The 26441-nt window shown below is 38.7% G+C and overlaps 1 protein-coding gene across 2 annotated transcripts in view; it reads left to right on the plus strand.

Annotated features, from left to right (window-relative positions):
• The first annotated feature begins 25613 nt into the window (after positions 1-25613).
• TINAG (tubulointerstitial nephritis antigen) overlaps positions 25614-26441 on the plus strand; it is a 98956-nt gene continuing 98128 nt past the window's right edge. For both annotated transcript variants that reach the window (XM_044253034.1, XM_044253044.1), the window contains exon 1: positions 25614-26092. In XM_044253034.1, the coding sequence (XP_044108969.1) occupies positions 25738-26092 (355 nt within the window). In that variant the 5' untranslated portion in view covers positions 25614-25737. The remainder of the gene's footprint in view (positions 26093-26441) is intronic.

Below are 26441 nucleotides of genomic sequence, written 5' to 3' on the forward strand. Positions count from 1 at the left end.
AATTTAGAATATATCTTGAGTCAAATATGCAGAAGGGAAAATTGGGATGATTAAAGGAACAGTTTCTATTCTTTATTTTCCTTCCATGGGCCAACTGACACCAAGGAATGAAAGAACTAGCAACTGATATGAGCCCCTAAAAGACCCAAGATCAGAGACAGATTCCTTTATATATTTTACCTCATTTTAATTTAATTATTCCCAAAGTCAAACAAGGTGAACATTATTGGCACAGTAATACTGAGAAGTAAGCTGAGGCTGAGAGATATTAAATCTCAAGGCTAGACAGGATGTGACAGGATTGGACTTCAATTTTGGTCTCTTCTTCGTTCCAAATTTCTTTACGTTATGTAAGAGCTTTTCCATTTTTCTCCTGCTACATGCCAGAGAACTCTCTCATGAAAAACACATTCCCTTCTTTAAGGGCACAATACTGGGACCTACTAACTAGAGATCATAAGAGGTGGGAACCTCTCCACCAACTTGGGCAGCAAATAGTTTCAAGTCCTTTGTTTTTGAGACTGATAATTTACGTCTGCCCTTGCCTTATGCTTGGGTAAATCTGAATGTCCATATATTGATATTGTTCTCTGGTGTCCTTTGCCCAAAGACTCCTTCATGTAGGATGATCCCCTTTGGGAACCTAGCTTCCACTTCCTTCAGCCAATCTTCCCGGGCAACATATTGTTCAAGCAATTCTTCCCCAGTTAACAAAATCTGCCTTGAGGTGACTTGTTTCTTAAACTATAAAGAACTAGTGTATTCTTTTATTTCAAAGAAATTCTGCCTCACTTAGCACTCTATCATGATAGAAGAGGCTTTCGAGATTATGTGTGTTTCAGTGGTGTGCCAGCTGTCTTTCACTCCTTTTTCTTAGAACGCTTTACCACTCTGATTTCGAAAACTGCTATTATGTGTGCCATCCTGTTCCCTGAAGAGTCAAGGAAGCCTAGCGTGATTCATTCACCATTTCAGAATACGGTTGCTAAATCAATCTCAATATTATATATAGAATGCCACCTCTAGTTAAGACTGGCTTGGACACATACACTTGCAAAAAGAAATCCAATGCCCTCTCCAAGATTCCTGGGAATTTGCAAGGGTTTCTTTCCTAACCTCCTCTACAACAAGCTCCCAGGTCCTATGGAATATTCATACCCTGCTCTTTATCCTGCTGCTGTACTCTCACAGTGTCTTCAATGTGGGTTACCGTCAGTTTACGATGATATCCTTCTAAAAGTCCCCTCCAACAAGGTATGCAAGGACATTTATTGGAGATTTGTGGGCAATATTGAAGGATGGGGGAGACAAGGTCATTTAGCATGGTATCAGATGGTAGGCTATTTAATTTGGATTTTTGACTTCCCTGTTCTTAAAAGGGAATAAGCCATTTAATGCCAAATCCGTGTCTTCAGTTTCTACCTTGGAGCTTGGGGTTCTTCTCCCATTTTTTGACTCCTTATTTCCATTCCATGCTTAGATTGCTTCTTCATTTTTATGCATCTCTGTTAATATCTCTTTTTCAGATCTTCTCCCTACCCACGCAGGTAGTTTATTGATTTTCCTAAATAAAAATGTTTTCTTTCCTTAGAGCCCTTCCCAAGAGTTAAATAATAACATTAATAATGATGATGATGATGATGATGATGATGATGAGATACCATGAATGTACAGGGAGTAGCATCCAAAACTTTCAGCTAAAAATCTACCATAACTTTTTTCTCTTTTTCTTCCTTTAAAGAAAGCAAAAATATGACAAAATATAAGTAAAGTGGAATCATCACAGTAAAAAATAATAATAAAATCAAAAACTATTGTGCTTCGTCTGCTCTGGAGTTGTTTGTTCCGGCATCCTCTGTCCAAGGGAGCCGTAACTGGATACAGGGCTTCCATGCCAAGCTGTTTTCAGCCCCTTTTACCTTCAAACCTATCAGCTTCTTCTTCTTCTTCTTTTTTTTTTTTTTTAAAGATTGTATTTATTTACTTGACAGAGAGACACAGTGAGAGGGAACATAGGCAGGGGGAGTGGGAGAAGCAGGCCTCCCTCTGGGCAGGGAGCCTGATGTGGGGCTCGATCCCAGGACTCTGGGATCATGACCTGAGCTGAAGGCAGACACTTAATGACTGAGCCACCCAGGGGCCGCAAAACTTCCACCTTCTTAATTGTCTTAGTCACTGACATGTCCAGGCTCTCACTGTTGGACCCCCTTCAGATTAGCAGTCTGGGTGTGTGTCACATCCTGGGCTCTAATCTGACACTTCCCTCAGGTGCTCATCCCTTAATGCTGTGGACCTATAATCTAGAAAATTTGCCATATTCTGTCTCTGGTGCAGCTATGGTGATTTCAGGCCCCAGCACCAACCCATACGGATAATAGGTGGGAGGTTATTAGACTTGAACCATTTGGGAGTCTTAACTGTGTACAACAATATGTAACTCTGCTTACATATTGAATAATAAGCTATGTTGAAGGTGACCTGTGCTTTCCACTCTATCTTAGAAGTAGGTAGCAATATTGGGAAAAACAGTGAAAAGTGCCGATGATGGAAAATACACTTGACTTTCTGGAAAAATGCCCAGAAAACTTTTCAGTTTCTATTGACTGGCTATGTGAGAGTTGTACTTACTTCAGAGGATTTAAATGGAACAGAATACGTGAGGCTAAGGTTTGCACATCAACCCTGAAACCCAAAGTCATTTTTGTTTCATAAGACACCTTTTTAGGCTTATTAAAAAATATTCCATGTCAGACCATTTCCTTGGTAAATGCTTTATCGCTACAATTAATAAAAATTATGAATGGAAACCTGCAGCTGACTGAATGGTCCTTTCAGGTTGCATCCCACTTCCATTTATGCTTATAGTCAGAACTTTACAAAGAAAATGTGCTTTGTTCACTTGATAAGCTTCTGCTTTGTTGAACTGCCCCTGGGGAATGAGTTTCAGATGTTTCCTACGAGGACAACTTTTCTCCTCTTGAGGGCCATCCAGACACGAGCTTGGTGAAGGTTTTCCTGGCAAACACTTTCCAGCTACCTCTTAGGGCATGGGAGCTGTCAAGATGGGCTGTCAAATAAGTTCATTTTTAATCCAGTCACATTCCCTCAGTCTTTAAGTGCTTCTAGACTTATTTACCAGTACACACACATGTGCGCGCGTGCACACACACACACACACACACTTTTTTTTCTCACATACATACATACACACACAAATAGACATACTCCTATACTTTATCATTAGCAGCTGAATTATAGGCATTTTTAAAATTTTGATGGCTATAGAATAATCTAAGCTTCTCTCAAATATTTCAGAGCAGACCAATGAACACATGTGATGGTATATGGTATTTGTGTGTCGATCCAAAGTATAAAGCTTTCAGCCAGCCCTTTCCTACAAGAATGGTAAACCTCTGACATAGTCTCCCCCTCTCCCTTCCTATACTCATGGAAGAATCTTTTTCCAGATCATGTCCTTGAGCTATGGACTTTAGGTTTGGTTTTAGAATCCTCCATTTAGAGCTCCAGGTATTCATAATTAAATGGTAGCTTACATTCAGAATGAAATATGTGATGGCCTCTGCACTGAACTGTTGCTAGTTAGCTATTAGACAATTCTTTCCTCTGTAGTCTTCTTTTTCTTCAAGAAGCATTCTCTCTGGCTGTCTGAACCAACTCAGGTCCCCCAAACTTCCCTTATCCCTGAGCAAGTGAGGTCTATGCCTTGGACTCTGCACTGCCGGAAACTCTGAGCTTTGGAGTGTGTTCCTCAAAAATATCCAAATTCCTCTTTCATTGCTCAAGTGAGTCAGAGTTGACAGTACCACTCAAACGAGGCCTCCTAAGTTGTAGAAGGAACTTTATCCCTTTCATCCCTATCCTTTCTTTCTTCTGTTCAGGCTATCTTGACCCTCAATCTTTGGATCTACCAGGTACTCTGGGTTGTTCCAAGGTTCTATGGTCCAGCCCCAGTTCTAGGAAAGTGATCTGGTAAGAAGATCACTCTGGATCCCTTAATGTGCTATTTCTTTCACAGAATCATGCAATATCGGACCTCTACATGGATCTGACATATTGTTTTTGCTGACTCCAATTGCTCTTTTAGACAGAGGGGTTCCCAAATACAGTCTTCCTGCAATGTTAACACCATTTGTGTTCTACCACATCTTTCCTTCCTACTAATTACCCCCCAACACCTTATTTATTTATTATTTTACTGCCGAAAAGAAATACTCTCCTCCCAGTATTTTGCTTCCAAAATTGAAAACTTACTTGTTCTGCTTCCTAATGTTACTGGAACCTACTACCATTGGTTTCTTAAGAAGGGGCATAGAACTAATTCAGGTCAATGGTATTTAAGAGGAAGTCCATTTGGGGTCTTCAAGTAAAGATTTCTTAATTTTCAAAAATGGAAACAGCTTAGAACTTCCATTGTTAGTTGAAAATATCCTAAATAAAAATTGTATTTAATACATCTAATCTAGCAAACATCAAAGCTTAGCCTAACCTATCTTAACTTAGCTTACTATTGGGAAAAAAATAATCTAACACAAAGTTATATATATGTTCTATAATAAAGCATTGAATATTTCATAATTTATTGACTACTATATTACGAAAAGTGAAAAACAGGACAGTTTATGGTTATAAGCATACCTCATTTTATTGTGCTTTACTTTGTTGTGCTTCATGGATATAGTGTTTTTTACAAATTATAGGCTTGTGGCCTCCCTTCATTGAGCAAGTTTATTATTGTACCATTTTCCCAACACTATTTGTGTACTTTGTGTATCTGGGTAACATTTTGGTAATTCTCACAATATTTCAAACTTTTCATTATTACTATATTTAACATGGTTATCTATGATCAGTGATCTTTGATATTATTTTATAATTGTTTTGGGGCACCATGAATCATGCCCAAATAAGATGGTGAACTTAATGGATAAATGGCCTGTATGTTCTGACTGCTCCACTGACCTCTAAGTGTTCAAGTGAAAGGAAGAGCTGCACATCTCTCACTTTAAATCAAAGCCAGAAATAATTAAACCTAGTAAGGAAGGCATGTCAAAAACCCAGGTAGGTTTAAACTTAGGTCTCTTGCACCAAATAGTTAGCCAGGTTGCGAATGAAGGCAAGGAAAATTAAAAGCGCTACTTCAGTGAATATACTTAGGATAAGAAAGCAAAGTGGCCTTATTTCCAATATAGAGAAAGATTTTGTGGCTTGGATAGAAAATCGAACTAAACACAACTTTCCCTGAAGCCAAAGCCCAATCCAGAGCAAGGCCCTAACTCTCTTAAGTTCTCTGAAGGCCAAAAGAGATGAGGAAGCTGCAGAAGAACAGTATGAAGCCAGCAGAGGGAGATTCATGAGGTTTAAGGAAAGAAGCCAGTTCTACAACATCCAAGTACAAGGTGAAGCAGCAAGTGCTGAATGTAGATGTTGCTGCAAATTTTTCAGAATATCTAGATAATTAATGAAGGTGCTGTACTAAACAGAAGATTTTCAATGTAGATGAAACATTGTTTCATCTTCTTTCATCTTCTTATATTGGAAGAAAGTGTCATCTAGGACTTTCATAGTGAGAGAGGAAAAATCAATGCCCGGTTTCAAAGCTTCCTAGGACAGGCTGACTCCTTTGTTAGAGGCTAATGCAGTTGGTGACTTTTGGTTGAGGCCAGTGCTCATGCATCATTTTCAAAAATTCTAGGGCCCTTAGGAATTATGCTAAATCTACTTTGCCTGTGTTGTATAAATGGAACAACAAAGCCTGGATGACAGCACATCTGTTTATGACATGGTTTACTGCATATTGTAAGTATACTATTGAAACCTACTACGTAGGGAAAAAGATTCCTTTCAAAATATCACTGCTCATTGACAATGCACCTGGTCATCCAAGAGCTCTTCTGAAAATGTACAGTGAGACAAATATTATTTTCATGTCTGCTAACACAACATTCTACAGCCCATGGGTCAAGGAACAATTTCAACTTTCAAGTCTTATATTTTCAGAAATACATCTTGTAAAAATGTAGCTGTCCTAGATAGTGGTTTCTCTTAGGTTCTGGGCAAACTAAATTGAAAATCTTCTGTAAAAGATTCACCATTCTTGGTGTCATTAAGAACATTTGTGATTCATGGGCAGCTGTCAAAACATCCACACTAATGAGCATTCGGAAGAAGTAGATTCCAACCCTCCAATGGAGGACATTGAGGGGTTCAAGACTTCCATGGAGGATGTAATTGCAGACAGAGTGGAAATAGCAAGAGAACTGGAATTAGGAGAAGACTGAAGATGTGCTTGAGCTGCTACAAGCTAATGATAGAACTTGTATGGTTAAGAAGTTGTTCTTTATGAATGAGCAAAAAAGTGGTTGCTTGAGATGGAATGTACTCCTAGTGAAGATGTTGTGAAAACTGTTAACATGACAACTAAGAAATCAGAATATTAAATAAACTTAGATGATAAAGAAGCAGCAACATTTGCAGGATGGGAGTCCAATTTTAAAAAGATTCTACTGTGGGTAAAATGCTATCAAATACCATCACATGATAGAAAGAAATTGTTTGTGAAAACTAGAGTGAATTGAAGAAGCAAACTTTACTGTTGTCTTATTTTAAGAAATTGCCATGGCCACCCCCACCTTCAGCAACCACCACCTTGATCATTCATCAGCCGTCAACATGGAGGCAAGACCCTCAACCAGAAAAAAGATTATGATTCACTGAAAACTCAGATGATGGTTAGCATTTTTTAAGCAATAAAGTATATTTAATTTAATTTAATTTAATTCATTTTTTCAGTGTTCCAAGATTCATTGTTTAGGCACCACACCCAGTGGTCCATGCAATATGTGCCCTCCTTAATACCCACTGCCAGGCTCACCCAAACCCCCCACCCTCTCCCCTCTAAAACCCAGTTTGTTTATCAAAGTCCACAGTCTTTCATGGTCGTCTCCCCCTCCAATTTCCCATAATTCACTTTTCCTTTTCTTCTTCTAAAGTCTTCCATGTTATTCCTTATGTTCCATGAGTAAGTGAAACCATATGATAATTGACTTTCTCTGCTTGGCTTATTTCACTCAGCATAATCTCCTCCAGTCCCATCCATGTTGATACAAAAATTGGGTATTCATCCTTTCTGATGGCTGTGTAATATTTAAGAGTAGAGCAGAGATCAATGAGTTAGAAACTAGAGATACAGTAGAACACACCAATGAAACTAGAAGCTGGTTCTTTGAAAGAATTACTAAGGTCAAAAAACCATTGGCCAAACTAATCCAAAAGAAAAGAGAGAGGTCCCAAATTAATAAAACTATGAACAAAAGAGGAGAGGTTATGACTGACACCAAGGAAATAGAAACGACCATCAGAAATTATTATCAACAGCTATATGCCAATAAGTTAAGCAACCTAGAAGAAATGGATGCATTCCTGGAAACCTATAAACTTCCAAGACTGAAACAGGAAGAAACTGACAACCTGAATAGACCAATAATTAGTAACAAATTTGAAGCAGTGACCAAAAACCTCCAAAAACAAGAGCCCAGGACCTGACGGATTCCCTGGGAAATTCTACCAAATATTCAAAGAAGCAATAATACCTATTCTCCTGAAGCTGTTTCAAAAAAATAGAAACAGAAGGAAAACTTCCAGACTCTATATAGCCAGCATTTCCTTGATTCCCAAACCAGGCAAAGACACCATCACAAAGGAGAATTTCAGACCAATACCCCTGATGAATATGGATGCCAAGATTCTTAACAAGATCCTAGCTAATAGGATCCAACAGTATCATCCACCATGTCTTCCACCATGACAAGGTGGAATTTAGCCCTGGGATGCAAACGTGGTTCAACATTCACAAATCAATCAATGTGATCGAACAAATCAATAATAAAAGAGAGAAGAACCACATGGTCCTCTTAATTGAAGCAGAAAAAGCATTTGACGAAATACAGCATCAGTTCCTGATTAAAACGCTTCAAAATATATGGATAAAGAGAACATTCCTCAACTTCATAAAATCCATCTGTGAAAAACCCACAGTAAATATCATTCTCATTGCAAAAGCTGACAGCCTTCCTACTGAGATCAGGAACACGAAAAGAATGCCCACTCTCACCACCATTGTTCAACATAGTACTAGAAGTCCTAGCAACATCAATCAGACAACAAAAACAAGTAAAAGGTATTCGAATTGGCAAAGAAGAAATCAAATTCTCTCTCTTTGCTGATAACATGATACTTTATATGGAAAACCCAACAGAATCCACCCCCAAATTACTAGCATTATTGCAGCAATAAAGATTTTTAAATAAAGGTGTGTACATTTCTTTTTCATATATAATGCTATTGCATACTTGATAGACTACAGTGTGCTGCACATATAACTTTTATATGCACTGGGAAATAAAAAAAAATTCATTTGACTTGCTTTGTTGTGATATTCACTTTATTATGGTGGTCTGGGACCGAATGTGCAGTATCTCTGAGGTGCGCCTGAATATCTAGACTTGTTCAGTGTGGAACAAGAGGGTTGGATTAGTGTCAGAGTGAGGAAGTTCGTGGAGTCATGTTTCATTGTATTATTAAAGTGTCGGATGAGAGAGGGTAACAAGTTCCTACCAAGGCAAGGAGTTGAGAGACCAGATCAGCATATGGCAACAGTCTGTGTTGAGGAAGAGATTGGCCTTGGTAAATTGGAAGCTTCTATCCAATTGTTTTTCCCAATATAAGAACACTAGACTACTCTCAGAACTGAACAAAAGTTGAACATGACTATTTCAGAAGGTCCGAGTACATCTAGAGGTTCTGAGTTGTATTTTAATGACTTGCTTAAAGTTGTTAACAGCTACTTTGAGGAAGTCTCCTCAGACCACAGGAGAACCCACAGGTGTGGGGCCCCTCCCCCACCATCTAGGCTTGTCCTCTAGTCACGGACACTCTCACCTTGCCTTAGGCTTGGCCCTGACTGTGACTGGGGCTCATCTCCCAACACTGGACAGCTTGTCTCTGTTCTTTCACAGAGATCTCTTCTCAGTGGACTGAGTGGAAGTTAGGACACTGACTCTAACTTTGATTCTCAGTGTGAGTGTGGCCAACTCACTACTCAGTTTGGGCTTCAGTTTCCTTATCTGTGAAGTGAGTGTTCCACTGCCTCCCTTATCAAGTGACATCTCAGAACCTTCCTGGAATTTATACTCTGAGATTCTCTGATTAATAGGTACCAACCCATGTTTCACCAAATGTAAATGATTGTATGAAGTCATTAACCCTGTCCAGTTGGCCCAGGAACTGTAGTCAGAGCTTCAAAGTTCATTAGAAACTAGTCATTAACCAAGGTATCCAAGTCTTGAGTTATATGACATTATTTTCTGAGCAAACGTTCAATGGAATTTCTGGACAAGTTGTCTTACAGATTCCATCACTGCACACATGAGCCTTATTTCCCAGGGCTTCCCCCTCCCTTGCTCTGGTGCTGATATTTTCTTTCCCTTTATGATTTATTGTTTTTTTTTTAATTTTATATTTTCTCACCAAAATTCTTCAGAGCTTGAGTTTTTTTTTTTTTTTCCTTTTATATTCCAAAATGTGTTGCTGTGGTAAAAACAGACAAATCAAAAATGACAGTCTTTGAGCTAAGTTTGGACTGGGTTTAAATTCTCCTTTTGTACTTATTAGATTGGGGAAAGTTATTGTTTCTCTGAGTCCCTGTTTTCACATCCGCTGAATGGGGATACTATAGAACACTTCAGAGTTTTGTTTGAGGATTAAGGAAAGATTAGTTTTCTGTGACTTTTCTCATATTACTAAGAACATCACTAAGAACAAACCCCGTGAGGGATCTTTATTCTTTGTTTTTCATTTAGCCTTATTCATACTCAGCCAAACTCTGCATCTAGCGTAGCGCCAGGGGGAGGAAGAGGAACACTATGTGTACGCTCATTCATGCTCAGGAAGATTATGTTTGAGATTGTGATTTAGAGTACCATTCTTCTTTTATGCCTTCAATATGTACGACGTACCTAGGCATATCTAAATATCTAGACTAGGCATGTTTGAGAATTATAGATATGCTTTCCTTCCTCCTTGTTTGAGCTGAACACCTATTAATTTATTTATCTCATACCCTCTTTTCTAGGACTCCCCAGCCCTTCTCTTGATACACTGGCCAACTATACAGTTATTGTGGGAGCTGTCATGTTGGTATCTCCAGGTCACCATTCAATTGTACAAAAATGAAACCCCCACTTAAGAACCTAACTCAGTCTGTAATTGGTCTTAATGGGTACATGTCTCAGGCTAGACCAACTGACCAAATCCAGAGATCTGGAGTTTGACTAGAGAGAATTCATTCTATCTTTTATATAGGTGGGAAGATATTGTACCATCTCAGAAACTTTCAGAGCTATTTTCCACAGTGGATATAGGCAAGTAAAAAAAAAAATTGTTTTTCATTGAGTGATAAGAGAAGGAAATGCAAGGAAGGAAATAGAGATGAGAGTGGTTAATCTGAATTTCTTCTGGCCTTGTAGCCACTGATTCCGTCGATTTCCAAAGGTCTACCTAGCTCCCTGCCTGCATAAGCTCTCTATGCACCCTTTTAATGAATGTCCTTGTTTTTGCTTCAAGGTGAAATCTGTTACTGGTTAACTAAAAGAAGTGTAACTGACTGATATAAAATTAAAACACAACCTGTTAGTCTGGGTGGCCACTGCTGTGTTTAGAGACAAATGACCCCTTTTTGTAGATTTCATCATGTATTGTTTTCAGCAGCATTCTTTACTCCTAGTGTTTTACTTTACTCCTTTACTCCTATGTGTTCTAATGATGTTCAGATCAGGTTTTCCAGTGCCTTTTAGCTTAGCTTAGATTTATTAAACAGTGTGGTTCATTAGAGTCAATTGGAACTTTTTCTGGGAAGTTCTGTTAAAGTTTACCCTAAGAAAAGTTTGGTTTAAAGCAGAAGACTCTAAATGGAGGTCAAGTACAATTTGCTTTGGATCCATTTAAGCAGATAGAGTGTGTGAGAACCATAACCTTCCGTTACATTAGAAAACTAGTCAGCATAGAAGAAAGTGTTTCATAGTAATAACGGGTCACTCAGATAGGCAGAAAGTAGCTAGTGTTGTACTGCTGTAAAAGTATGAATTCTGAACTACCCTATCTTAGTTTAAATTTTGATTTTGACACTTAGCCACTATGTGTCTTTGGACAAGTTATTTAAACTCACCTGTAAAATGAGAATATCTACAGTAGTAACCTTTTAAGGTTTATTTTATTTTATTTTTTAATTTTTTATATTTTTTAGAGAGAGGGAGAAGGAGAGGTGGGGAGGGGCAGAAGGAGAGAGAGGGATCTTAAGTAGGCTCCACAGCCATTGTGGAGATTTGATCTCACAACCTAGAGATCATGACCTGAACCGAAATCAAGTGGTGATTAGTCAACCCACAGAGCCACCCAGGTACCACAAAGTAGTGTTCCTTTTTTTTTTTTTTAAGATTTTATTTATTTATTTGACAGAGAGAGAGACAGCAAGAAAGGGAACACAAGCAGGGTGAGTAGAAGAGGGAGAGACAGGCATCCCGCTGAGCAGGGAGCTGATGTGGAGGAGCCTTGACCCCAGGACCCTAAAATCATGACCTGAGCCAAAGGCAGTCGCTTAATGACTGAGCCACCCAGGTGCCCCCTGAAGTAGTATTCTTTTTAAGTAGACTGGCTCATAGCAGTTGTAGCTCAATAAATGTGAGTTATTACTATTGTTTAAAGACTTTATTATTTATGTGAGAGAGACAGGGAAAGAGAGAGAAGCAAATTCCCCACTGAGCAGGGAGCCCATTGTAGAGCTCAGTCCCAGGACCCTGAGATCAAGACCTGAGCTGAAGGCAGTCACTTAACTGAGTGAGCCACCCAGGAGCCCACTATTATTTTTATGATCACTGCTGTGTAGTCTAAGCCAGGTTTAGAAATTCTTGTGTACCTCAGTACCCAAGTAGAACAAATATCTACTGGAATATCTGGAAATTATTTATAAGCCTGAAGTCTAATTCCCCTACTTAGCTATTTGTGTGCTGGTTAACATCAGTTTTTAAACTGTATGTGGTAAAAATTATACCAAAGACAGATGATACAAAAGAGAGAGAGAAAAAAAGTTTTCTATCCTTAGCAGTTTAGAGTCTAATGAAAGGTCTGAGGGCAATCATTGAAGAAGATAAAAAAAATAAATAATAAACATCAAAAATAAGTGTGTAAAATATATACCACAAGTGCAAACCAGTGCTAAAAAAAAACAGTATGTTTACTGTATGTACAAAGATCTAGCCTATTTTTGTTTTACTACGTACTCAAATGCATGGATTACTGGTGAAAATGGAGGAGATTGGTATCTCAGAGGATGAATTTTACTTAAAGGGGAATTGAGACAAGAGTTTAAAGAGATAAACCAATGGAGCTTTTCGGGATAGGAGAAGCATCATAAAAGACCTGAACTTGGAGGTAGAGATACTCTGAATGTCTTTCAACAAATAATGTTTGGGCACCTGCCATGTGCTATGTACTATATTAGTCACTGAATTTTCAAAGACAAATCAAAATACTTGCAGCTGACAGGAAACACTCCGGAGTGTCAGACACATGAATAAATGTAATGGGGGATACTTCTTGGCAAACATCAGACTCACACGTTTTCATATTCTTCCTAAATGTGTTTTTTCCTGCAGCTTTCACCCACCTCACGCTGAGCTGCCAGGCTTCCTGCTCCAGGGAAGGAAAAGGAGGGTATTGCTTAGAAAAGAGGCCACTGATTAGTCTTAAATTTTGAAGCTGACTTTCTTGACCCTTTTAGAAAGGTAGTAACTCTGAAACAGATTGTAAGAAAGGAAATAATTTTCTAAATTGCTTTATCCTCCCTTAGGATACCTAAAGATAAGTGAAAAATTAGATCAAAGAGGTAGACTCGCTCTGGCATGGGTAGAGAGGTCTCAGGATGTTGGGGGACCATACAGAGAGTCAGCCCCTGACCTAGAGGTTGGTGAGAGAAGCGAAGGGGAAGATGCAACACAGAAGAAGCTGAAGATCCCTGAAAGAATCCTAGTCTTCATCTGATGCCACATCCAAATGGTCTGTAAGTGACTGGGTAGAGGGGGCAGAGGAAGGAATCCCGAGAGCACTCTGTCTCCCCAAGACCCTGCTGCAGAGTTCAGGGAAATTAGAGATTCCCAGATTAAGAGAAGGTTCTAATGAGCCCAGAGAGCTAGTAAGGGTTATGTGCGGAATAAAATAAATAAATAAACAACCTATGTTTTCTGGACTTCTATCCCAGAGTCAAATAAGTGGAATCACAGATTTTTTATGGTAAGTTCCTCATGTCACCTAAAATTAATTGTCATTGCATATCTGAGAGGAGGGTTTTGAGGAAGGGGAGGTGTATATGCAGTCCTTAACAGGGACTCCATGAGAGGGCTTCTTTGTAAGTATAATGTTCTTTGTTGACATGATGTGACATTCAAGTCCTTAAGAATACGTAGGGATGGCTCTGGCAAAATGAGGGAGGTGGCATTGGCATTCCAGGTCTCAGATACCACATGAGCAAGGGGCCAGAAGGAAGAACATATTTTGGGTGTTGTATTTCAAATGCTTGAAGCACAGAATTTGAGGCACATTTTAGGTTCCCCAGGAAACAGACTCTGAGGCAAAGATGTCAGTGTAGGAGGTTATTGGAGGAATGCTCTCCGTTGATGACACCTGTTAGGGAGTCAGGGGGCGTAGAACTGAGCAGAAGTGGGAGAAGCTGAGTCCTGAGGAGTGATGACAGAGATCTGAGGCTGTCCCTTAGAGATTTCTGGAACCTGGATGGCTCCTTAAATTTGTCACAGATTGAAGTAACGAGAGGGCCTTTGTATCCTCCATTGACCACAGATAAAGGCTGCCACAAGGGTAATGGGGTAAATTTGGGTGAGGCAACTTCCTCTGGTTGAAGGCAATTTCTGGAAAACAATTTCAGCTGTGAGCTATCAGTTGGCAATGTTTCAGTGGCTGGAGAAATGAGTACGTCAGAGTTGAAGGGGAAACTGGGCAGCTCATCACTGCAGCCATGGCAAGGTATATGTTTGCAAAAGATGGATTTAGAGAAGTAAGCACTGACCAGGTAATGCAGGGCTTTATGAATCATGTTAACAGATTTGGGCTTTTTTTTTTTTTTTTAAAGAATCAGCTATGGAAAGGTTTTAAGCAGGAGCTTAAGTCAATACAATCATGTTTGCATTTTAAAAAGATCATTATAGAAGAAATGATTTGAGAGAGAATCCTCAAGACAGGGAGATCTGTGAGGAAGTTGTGACCATCAGAGAGAGGTGTGATGAGAGTTTGGATTTATAAAGTGGGGAGGTGGGAAAACAGATCGTGTGTGTGTGTGTGTGTGTGTGTGTGTGTGTGTGTACTGATTCAAGAGATACAGAGCAAGTAGAATTAATGGTATCCACTTATGGACTGATGGCATGTGAGGGTGATGGAAAAAGATGGAGGAAGCCCATTTCCAGGGTTTTCTGGCTTGGGAATCCGAACTAGGAAATTGAGCCAAAGACAATGCCATGTGGTGTGCATTTCTTATGCCTTCTTTCTGACGCACCAACAACTATACTTGGCAACACCTTTGCAGTTAGGAGGGACCATGGAACTATCTCTGGCTAGTGGAATGCAGATAGAAGCAATGTATGTTATTTTTGGGACAAAGCCATAGATACCCTCAGGCCATTCTCTAGTCTTTTAATTCCTCTTTGGTGAGAAGCAGAAGGGCCATTTCTTGACATGGTTGAACCACAAAATCAAAGCAGCTGAGACTTCCGAGTCACACCATGGAGGACAGCTGCTTTGGATTGTTACCTGGTCAAGAGAGTAGGACCTTGTGTGAACTGGAGATAACTTTAGAATAGTTATGCTTTTGAGGTTTGGGGGCTGTTTGTGGCCACAGAATGAGACTAGCCTGTCATGACAAATACTGGAACACAGAGATTGTTTGTGTCATGGGGGGTTAGGGGGTTGTATGTGCGTGTGTGTGTGTCTAAGGACACACAGGGGAGCGGAAAATGGAAGAATGTGAATTGAGTTTTAGAAATGTTGAGTTTGGGACACCCGGGTGGTTCAATTGGTTAAGTGTCTGCCCTGGGCTCAGATCATGACCTCAGAGTCCTGGGGTTGAGCCCCACGTTGGGTTCCCTGCTCAGCGAGAAGTCTGCTTCTCCTTCTAATGCACCCCCACGTGCTCATGCTCTCTCTCTCTCTCTCTCTCTCACAAAAGTAAATAAAATCTTAAAAAAAAAGTTGAGTTCAAGGTAACTGAGAAACATTTAAGTGGATGTGTCCAATATGCAGTTAAAACGTGGGCAAGGCTTTTGAAGCAAAATCTAGGCTGGAAATTCAGATTTTGAAAGGCATAATAGCCAGCAAATGAAGTGCTGTGAAGGATGAGATTATTAAACCCTCCCATCTAAAGTGATCTGAACACATTATTTTCCTGCTCATGGTCTTTTCTAATCCTTTTTAGAAAGCAACGGAAGTAGAGAAAACTTTACCCTTTAGTTTTAAAATTGCATTTACTATATAAGTCCATCTCAATATCATCAGACATTACAAAGCTATTTTCTTTTTTTCCTACTTCATAATCCTGTAGACATCAGGGTGCCTTGCTGGAATGCAAGGAAGGAGAAGAGCCACCTGTAACTTCATAGCAGAGCAGGGCAAGCCAAACAATTATCATTAAAAACCTGCAATCATATGGTTTCACTCATTTGTGGAGCATAACCAATAGCATGGAGGACAAGGGGCGTTAGAGAGTAGTAGGGAATATGGGTAAATTGGAAGGGGAGGTGAACCATGAGAGACTATGGACTCTGAAAAACAGTCTGAGGGGTTTGAAGTGGCGGGGGGGTGGGAGGTTGGGGTACCAGGTGGTGGGTATTATAGAGGGCACAGCTTGCATGGAGCACTGGGTGTGGTGAAAAAATAATGAATAATGTTTTTCTGAAAATAAATAAATTGGGGAAAAAAAAAAAAAAACCTGCAATCAGTTTCCAGCTTCCTTGAAGTGATGTCTCAAACTCAAATTAGAAGTTGTTTGAAAAGTTGTCAAAAGGGATCCTTTGGTTACACAAATGTAAAATAAGGACCAACACATTGCTGTTGACAACTATAAAATAATCTGCATGTTGCTATTTTAGACACAGAAGCTATGAGAGCTATTTGGTAATATATGTTTTATATGATTGAAATAGGCTTCAAAATGCTACAGATTTTGTTGCTTTGGGGGGATAAAAATGTAAGACAGGATCTGCTATAAATGCAGTCTTCACTGTAATTGAACTCTCACCTACTCGTGTTCAGAGGCATGTTTTCGTTCCTGCTTAACATTAGCTATTAGATGTCCAACCCAGCTCAGTTCAGCAGCAATAACGTCTGGGCATGGGCTTGAGATTTGTACCATGTTGCACGTGGGGAAGAAACAAAGTCATGTTTCTGCTTGGCTCACCCTAACTGTGGACTAAATTGTTGCTGTCCTTTTCACATAGATAACCAGCATTTTTTATATTAATATTTTGTACTTATTATCATTTCACTCCTAAACGGAGTCACTGAAAGATTAAGTGACCTCTAAAAGGAATTCAGCAAAATATAGGGGCCAAAGCTCGAACCTAAGCTTGTTTCTCTTTGATTCCAAATCCCATACTTTCCTTTCTTGACCACACTGTTTTATGTGAAGTCATTTCTGATGTGTTATTTATATGCCTCTGTATTGTTATTTATATGCTTCTGTATTTATATCCCTCCCTCCCTTCTTTCCTTCCTTCTTCCTTCTTTCCTTCTTCCTCTCTCCCGCCCTCCAGGTCCTTGGAGCTTTGAAACATTTTAGGAAGAGATGTTAGTTTCCATGCTCCCTTTTGTTTGTTTGTGATCGTGGAAATTCTTCCCTTCTCTCTCTCTCCTTGTGTTCACGAGGGCAGCTGCTCAGAATGAGTCAGCTTTTCCAGTCAGCTGTGGTGTGACTCATGGCGCGGAGGAAAGGGCCCATCTCTGTAATAATGCACCAATAGTCGCCTGTTTGTGATGAGAGAAAAGGAGCCCTGTCCTTGTCTGGGACCATGATCCCTTTCTCAACCCCCACACACCTATCTCTCCCAGTGTTTCATCTCTTTTTCCTCATTCTGTTTTGATTAAACATCATCCTTTTTGAATGGGTCATTATTACTGTCTCTGTAATTGGGATGGGAATACCCTGAGGAGCCCCACTCAGGAACGCAAACTCTCTTCCATTCTACGAAGGGAAGCAGCACAATCACTGAATATTAATAGCTCACCAGAGATTAGAATTCAGGATTAGACAAGATCTGCCTAATGCATTTATTATCCAAAGGTGGATGATGGGTTAAGGAGGGGCAGAGCAAGCATGTAATTTAGAGAGGAAACTAATATATATTGAGTGCCTATTTATATCTGGTACAGAAGATTTTCTACTTACAAATTTTCCATCTGTTGGCTTTCACTATGTGAAAATGGCTTGCTTTTATTCTTTGTAGTTTTTACTTCCCAGGTGATTCTAATCTGCAGCCAGTGTGCCCACTACTGCGTTAGGAGTTCAGGAGGGAGGCTGTGGGTTTGTAAATGGAGGGACTTGTAGGCACTGAATGTGCTCTGTCCTAAAGTTAGGATGATGGCCCGGAGCTGGTGGAGCTTCCACGGGCTCCGAGCTCCTTCAGATTTCACACATTAAAACCAGTGATGAGGCAGTAAATACTATTGCCACACGCTAACAAGTTTCCCTTCACCGTATTCACATATTTTCATATAAATGCAATAGTCATATTTTGAAAAAGATTCTTAATTGAAAATATATATATATTTTCAATATATATAGATATCTATCTATATATCTATATCTATATATATCTATCTATAGAGATATATATTGATATCTCTATATATCTCTATATATCTATCTCTCTATATATATAGATATCTATCTATCTATCTATCTATCTATATATATATATCAGTGTAAGATAAGACTATGTTTAGTTTAAAGTTATTTTAGAGAAATGTGTCTAGGACCACAGCTGAAACCTGGGTGTTTCTTTGGATTTAAACACATTGACTTAAGTTTGGCCTTATGCAATCTAAGTCTTTGCAAGTAAAGGAGCTTCTGCATAGTTCCAGTACTCTCTTAAAGATCATTTTATTTAATCTTCAAAATGACTCTGTAGGATTCCTATTTTGATATCCGAGTCAACCAAATTTATAGAAAGATAATGGACTTGACCAATGGCTGGTAAGGAATTTCAGTTCGATTTTTAAAAATTTTTATTTTTTTTTAATTTCTTTTGATTTGAATACAAAACTAAGAATCATTCTGATATACTATGATGTTTCATAAAAATACACCAGGAATTTCTTATAGTTCATGAAAAAAGTGATTAAAAAAACTTTTAATAGTGTCCATGAGGTTCTAAAATACAATTCTTTACAACCACATTTAGACTATTCAGATATCTTACAGAGTCATGCTTTACCTTGCCTGGTAATGTCATTCACTTTCATGCTTTTACTATCAATTGTATGTTGATGACTTCCAAATCTATGCTTAGCAGAGATGGAAGCCAGTTCCTCCTTAGGCATCTTCATCTGGATAATCCACCAGTAAAACAAACAATGAATTGCAAACTGAGCTAAACTTTGCCCTAAATTGCTTCTTCTATGGCTAATACTGCTATCTAGTCATTTACGCCAGAAATCAGGGAACTCATGCTAAGCAACCTCTATTACTTTATCCTCACATCCAACTAGATAATTTACAAGCTAATACTTGTATTAACCTGTAAACATATAACTTATAAGATATAAGTCCTTTCTACGTGTCACATTTACCTTCTATTTCAGAACCACTTCTCAAGGGCTAGTTCCTATCTTCTACATGAACTACTATAGTAGTTTCCAGACTAATCTCCTAGCCTTCAATCCCACCCTCATCCAATCCATCCTCTATTCTAACATAATTATCTACTGAAAATGCTATCCTGGCCATAAACTTGTCTTGTCATGAAGCTGAAATAACTTCCTGTCTCAATGATTCTTTAGTTACAAATGACAAACACTGACATGGTTTAGTTGAAAGTCCTCCAAAAAGGATTTTTTAAAAAGATTTTATTTATTTATTTGACAGAGAGAGGTCACAAGTAGGCAGAGAGCCTGATATGGACCTCAATCCCAGGACCCTGAGATCATGACCTGAATGGAAGACAGAGGCTTAACCCACTGAGCTACCCAGGCACCCCCAAAAATAATTTTTGAAGGATATTGATATTTATAGAAATAAGGAAAAACTGATCAGGGATCTTGGTTAGTACCTCAGGGGCAGTTTGGGGGGAGTGTCAGTATCTCAATGACTCAGTTCCATCTGGACTGTATATCTGGACTGTATATCAGGCACTCCACTCAAGAGTCACATTCTTTGGAGAGAGTACTGGCTCAGGTTAAGTCATAGGAGGCCTCAGGGAGGTGGTGAAGGTGAAGACCTGTGACTGATTTTTTTTCACCAGGACTACATGGCAGGGTGGAGTAGGGTGGGGGAGAGCAGATCACCAAAAGAAAATTCATGCTGTTACTTAAAGAATTTTGGATGAGCAAAAACAACGAGTGACTCCTATTCCTTTTCATTTTTAAAGTCTACACTTAGTATATCATTGTCATTCAAGGTCTAAAATGATCTGGCCCTACCACTTTTTCAAATACATCATGTATTTTCTGTTTCTGGTTCTAGAATTTCTATTTACTTTACATGAAAAATATGCCTGGTGGGGCGCCTGGGTGACTTATTTGGTTAAGTTCTCTTTGATTCCAAATCCCTTTGCCTTTGGCTCAGGCCTGTGATCTAAGGGTCCTGGGATCAAGCCCCGCATTGGGCTCTCTGCTCAGTGGGGAGCCTGCTTCCCACTTTCTCTCTGCCTGCCTCTCTGTCTGCTTGTGATCTCTTTCTCTGTTAAATAAATAAATAAATAATTTTTAAAAAAATATGCCTGTTTACTCTTTAAGACTCACATGAAATGTCATTTTCTTCGTATCGTCTTTCTTTTTTTTTTTTTTTTTTAGTATGGTCTTTCTTAATTCTAGCAGGAAGGATTGACCACTACCTCTTTTGTGCTCTCATTAAATCCTCTCTCTGTAATAACACTTATCAAGGCTCATTATAATACTCTGTGTGTGTGTGTGTGTGTGTGTGTGTGTTGTTGTTGTTGTTGTTGTTTTAACAAGTTAGCTTCCCTGGCAATCCTGGGTTGTTCTTTAAGTATTAGGGTTAGTTTTATTTAGTATATGTATCTACAGAATTTAGCTCCCCCCAGAATACATCTGGAGTACAACTTTTTTTTTTTTTTCGAGTAAGAGAATGAATGACTACAACTGCTTTTCCTCAAAGCTATACTGCTAGAAGTACAGTAAGACAATGAGATAGCAGGTCTGTTTCTTACTTTTAAGAAGAAATAAAACAATGTTTTATTTATTGTGAAATAAAACAATTTTTATTAGCTCTAGAGGTGACTTTTTGTGTTCCCCATTGTTTCCTGTTTAAATACATTGAAATTAGAATTTTGATGTGAAAGAAAATTTTGTTTTTAAACATTTGCACAATTCTTCATCTAATAACTTGTTTTTTCTATTAGTTTTTTCTCCCTTGTAGTCTTTTACTATCCCCTTTGCCTTCATGCATTTCTGTTTATTTATTTATTTTCTTTTTTCTAGTTTATTTTTGAGTTTGGTCATTCTAAAATTTTAACGGCTCCTCCCTTGTCCACATCAAGGCAAAGAATTGGCAACATGAGCTCTGTAGGAAGCCCTTAAACCAGAGTGGAGACCTGGTGGGTGGAGACCTTTGTCAGTGCCTTTCTCTGCCTTGCTCCAGACCCAAATGGACATATCCTCTTGGCCTGTAAGAGCTTTTCTTTAGTGCCTAATGATCTAAGTCAGATATCCTTCCCAGCTGTATTATTCTGCAGATGTAATTTTATGTTGGAAAGTTAATAAAAAGGAAAAGGATGTTGAAATTGCTATTTTTTAAGAAGCAAAAAAACAAACAAACAAACAAAAAAAAACAAAACCCCAACAGAAATGTTTAATTATTATAAAAGGTTAGATGTTCTTGAGAAAAATTTCTGAAGCCTGGACCTGAGCCCAGTGTCCTGAACCATTGTCAGTTGGAGAGCTATTGCAAGATCCTCTTTTCCATTTCATGGATCTGCTAAATTTTTAATTTTTTTTCTGTGCTCTCAGTAATGTATAATCAGAAGCCAAATCTGCATTAGTGGGTAGACTTCATAGAAGAGTGGAGTTTCACTTGAGTGTTTTTATAATATACAACCAATCGGGGAAAACCCTATGATCCTTCCCTAGATCTTTACCTTCTCCCATATTCTCTCCACCTCAGGAAGCACTTGGTTAAAAAGGATCTAGAAAGATGATCCATATCATGGGTAAGACCAGGCTTTAGGCAAGATGACCAGATGAATTTTTTTTAAAAGATTTTATTTATTTATTTGATAGACAGGGATCACAAGTAGGCAGGGAAGCAGGCAGAGAGAGAGAGAGGAGGAAGCAGGGTCCCCGATGAGCAGAGAACCCGAAGTGGGGCTCGATCCCAGGACCCTGGGATCATGACCCAAACTAAAGGCAGAGGCTTTAACCCACTGAGCCACCCAGGTGCCCCCAGATGAATATTTAAACAGAAAGGCTGGATAGGTCAGGGAAATATGCATTGAGCTTGTGGTCAAACATTCTACCATTGACTGTGTGTCTGGTATTGTCACCTGAGCCTCAGTCCTTCCTGTGTAAAAACTAATGTAGGGGTAGTAATTATAATTGCTGCCATCATGATTGGTTGCAAGGATCAAAGAGATTGTGTACATACACTAACACAATATGTGTTGTGTATTATACAGACACATATATGTATATATTACAGAGGTATATGGTAATTATAATGTATCACATCCTTCAGTCTCCCTCACAGCCTAATCTTAAAGACAACTACCCCTTCTTTACATCTCTTTGAAGTCCTCTATTCTAAAATTTAAAATATCTCAGTAGGGTAGAAATAAGAAGAGTGTTGCTTCAAATAGTTAACTAATGGACCAATGTGTGAAGAAAGAACATTTCTTGTCCCCTCAGAACATTTCATTTTTAACAAGTCTTCTCTCTACCCTTTCTTATCATCTTTACCAATCCTTTATGAGATCATCCTAGATCTTTCTTTAAAAAAAATTATTATTTATTTATTTATAAATAAATAAAAATTATTTAATATAAAATAAATATTAAATTTAAAATTTAAATATTATTTAAAATAAATTAAATATTAAATATTAAATTTATTAAATTATTTAAAATAAATTAAAAATTATTATAAAATTATTTATTTTAGAGAGAGAGAGGGTGAGGGGTGAGGGAGAGAGAGAGAAAGAGAAAGAGAAACAGACTCCCTGCTGAGTGTAGAGCCTCCTGGGAGCTTAACACCTTGACTCTGAGATCATGACTTGAGCTGAAATTGAAAGTAAGATGCTTAACTGACTGAGTCACCCAGGTGCCCCATTCTAGATCTCTTAGCACTTACTACCACAGGAGACTTCTGCAGCCTCCATAATTCAAAGAGATAAATCTCTGGGGTACCTGGATGGCTTAGAAGGTTAAGCATCTGCCTTCGGCTCAGGTCATGGTCACCGGGTGCTGGGATGGAGTCCTGCATCAGGCTCCCTGCTCAGCGATGAGCCTACTTCTCCCTCTCCCTTGGCCTGCCATTCCCTGCTCTTGTGCTCTCTCTCTCTCTCTCTCTGTTGAATAAATAAAATCATAAAGAAAAAAAAAGCTTAAAGAGATAAATCTCTAATGACAGAATTTAAGTCAATAAAATAAAGTGTTTTCAGCAAGCTCCCCTCTCTGTTCTCTCTCTCCCCTCCTCTCATCCCCTCTCCCATTCAGGTTTATAGTTCACTTGTTTAAATAAACCCACAAACTTCCAATTATAAAAATCACTAAAATTTCCAGGGTCCAGTCTATTTTCACAGCAACTAAGATCTTGCATATAGAAAGTTATTTGGTTGACTTCCTTCCTCCCAAGGAAAAATCAGAAGGTGCTGATTCCCTCCATTGTTCTTTGTGCAATGGGGGTTGTAAAAATCACTAGAAGAAGGAATGTGACACTTTCCCCACCTAAAACATAGATCATACAAGGACAGTGGTCAAGCTGGAAAAGAGTGTGGCCCGGTGGATCCCAACCTTTCTAGTTATGCGTATACTGATTTGTCAAAGTGTGCTGCTGTCATTAGCTATTATCTCAAAGCAACCATTTTTGGAGGTCCAGATGATCAAAATTTATATAAATCCAATTTGCAAGTAAGCATGATAATTTTTATTTTTTTCTGATTTCTTGTTCTTTTTAAAATGTTTGTAATGTGTATAAGTCAGTGTTTATCAGTGGTGTCATTATTGACACTGTTGGTCAAATAACTCTTTGTTGTTGGTTCCATCCTGTGCATTCTGAGGTGTTTAGCAGTGTCCCCAGCTTCTATCCACTGCAGTCTTGTGGCACCTCCCCAGTCAGGTCAGCAAAAACTCCAGATATTGTTAAACTTCTCCTGGGAAGCAAACTCACCCCTGTTGAAAACACTGGTCTAAAGGAATTTAGTAGTAGTGGAACTTGTGTGAAATATGTTCTTTCAATGTGAAGTTTATTTGCAGATATATTTGAAAGCTTCTATCAACTTAGAGAAGTTAGACTGGTAAAAGCAAGATATTATAATTCTGGTAGCTACACTCATCAGACATCCACCTTCTACAAGGTCTTATAGCCCATGGCTTTTAGATTGATTGAGTGCAGTGGTTTTTTGAGGGAAGATGAGGTATAAAGACTAGGGAAGAAAAGAATTGAGACTACTGATAAAAACATACTTTAAGTTATCACTGAAAAGGAAAGGGAGTCCAAGCAGATTATAAAGCCTTGTGAAGAATGGGAAGAGAATCAGGAAAGAATGAAGCTAAAGTTGAAAAGGTCTAGGGGGACAATATACTTATTAATGGTAGGTAACATTTACTTAGCATGTGCGATGTGCCAGGTACTTTGAGTATTATCTCATTTAAATGTGCCTCTCACCTGGTGTGGTAATCAATATTATTACGCAAATTTCACAAATGAGGAAATTGAGATATAAACCCAAAGACAAGCTGCTAGTTAATGGTGACACAAGCTTTTGAACTCTGTTAGTCTCTTGGGCTCCAGTTTGTAATATAGTGCTAAATGCTGCCAAAGATTCTTGTCTGATGAGGTTGAACACAGATGTATGGGAACTGGATGTAAAGGGGTCATGGGTCATAGGTGGTGAGAATGTTCACAGCACTTTGCAGTAGGTTAGTGAGTGCATAGTGAGGAAATCTCCCCTAGCCTTTTTGGGATTGGAGAGTCAGGATGATTATGGACAGGGATGCCAAGATGTGTAAATTTGAAACAGAAAAGATAAAGAAACTTGTGCTGGTTTATAGCCAGAGAGGAAGGGTCAAGAAAGTGAAACAATGATGTGTAAATCAGATAAATTATGGGGGGGTTAGAATTGTGAATTAGCCTTAGAGAAGACCCTTGTTTTATAAGAAAAAGTAACTGAGAACTAGAGAAGCAAATCGTGAACCCAAAGTCATAAAGCTAATTAAATAGTAGCCAGGGACCAGAGTCCGGCTTTTCTGACCGTCAAGACAAGTCCTTTCTATTAAGCCACCCAGCCACTCTTGCTGATTCATCATTCACTTGTTACCTCTCCTGAATCCAAAGGGAGTTACTGTGGTTAATGAATAAACACAGTATAACAAAACCCACTGTAAATGTACACTTCTACTAAAGACATCTTGACCTTTGGGTTTCCTTCATGACTACCTCTTCCTGCAGTTTTCTAGCACAGAGATGGTCTTTCCTTGACTATAAAATGCCTTTTAGATACTGCAGGTTCCTACACTGGTGCCAAGTAGGGACTCAGGTGGAAGGAACTAAGGTCACCCTCAGGGAATTTCTAGCTGAATTAGGCTCCACTAAGCCTCGAAATCAAAATGCTTCTGATAGGTAAATGGAGTACAGATGGGAAATCAAACCAGTGTGTGACTGGGCATGATTTAGAGCAACTGTTATTGATATGACAGATCCTAGCAGGCAACCTCATGAAAGCTTGGATTTTAGTTGCTGTGCAAGTAGGTGAAATGAATAATTGTGTTTTTGACTTTCCAATTTCCTACACCTTGCCAGTGGTTATTGCAGCCATAATTTGGGCCATGTGTATTCCAGAGAGGTTTCTGATTTAAGAATCTAGGTTTTTTTTTTTGAGGCAAGGTTTATTCAATGTATTTCATCAATGAATAAGATTTTATGTACTTATTTTTGTGGTGATGGATTTTTTTTGCATGATATAAAATATTACACATTTTTAACTTTGAAGGAATGACAAGGGTCTATTTTTAACACTTACATTATCTCGGGCAAACATTTAAATTCTTGATTAATGTTTAACTACAAGAAGTATACTCAGTTCAAGTAAAGGATCCACTTCAGGATTCAGGCTGGGCTGTCTTGATGATTAGAATTCTGGCTCCAAGGAGAAGCCCCAAAGCCAAGGGTATTGACTGTAACAGAAAGTGGAAACCCTACCTGACATCTAGAGAATGTGGACTGGATATAAGATCTTAATCTTTTCCTATCTTACCACAGAAATTTGGATGGAGAAACAGTATTTATCTCAAAAAGAAGTGAACCCAGGACCTGCTTTCACTAGGAATCACACGATTTGGGAGGGTTCTCGATTCAAGAGAGCCATTTTCAAAGGACAATACTGTAGAAGCTTTGGTTGTTGTGAAGACAGAGATGATGGCTGTGCCACTCAGTTCTATGAGGCAAATGCAGTATGTTACTGCGATAAATTCTGTCAAAGGGAAAATTCTGATTGCTGTCCTGATTACAAGTCATTTTGCCTTGAAGAGAAAGAATGGCCTCCTCACACAAAGCCTTGGGATCCAGAAGGTAGGCTTTGGAAATGTGTTTGAACAAGTGCCTGGTTCATTACAGATCTGTCAAACTTTCTTTTCCTCTCCTCCCATCTTACTTTCCTTCCTTTCTTAAGAGGAGGTGAAAAGTGAATATTATGGTTAAACAAATGTCCTTGGATTGTTCCAGTGCTTTGCTTTAGATGCAAGATGCCTGTATTGTATTAGAACTTTCTAGAAAATTCTGGTGTGATCCTTATGAATTCTGGTCTGGATCCTTTTGGGAATACTGACTCAATATACATCAGAGTTACTTAACAATCTTTCTTTCTTAGAAAAATGTTTTGACAATGGACTCTTAAGCTCTTTTGAGTGTAACCTATTAG

This window comes from Neovison vison, chromosome 1, assembly GCF_020171115.1.
Source record: "Neovison vison isolate M4711 chromosome 1, ASM_NN_V1, whole genome shotgun sequence".
NCBI lineage: Eukaryota > Metazoa > Chordata > Mammalia > Carnivora > Mustelidae > Neogale > Neogale vison.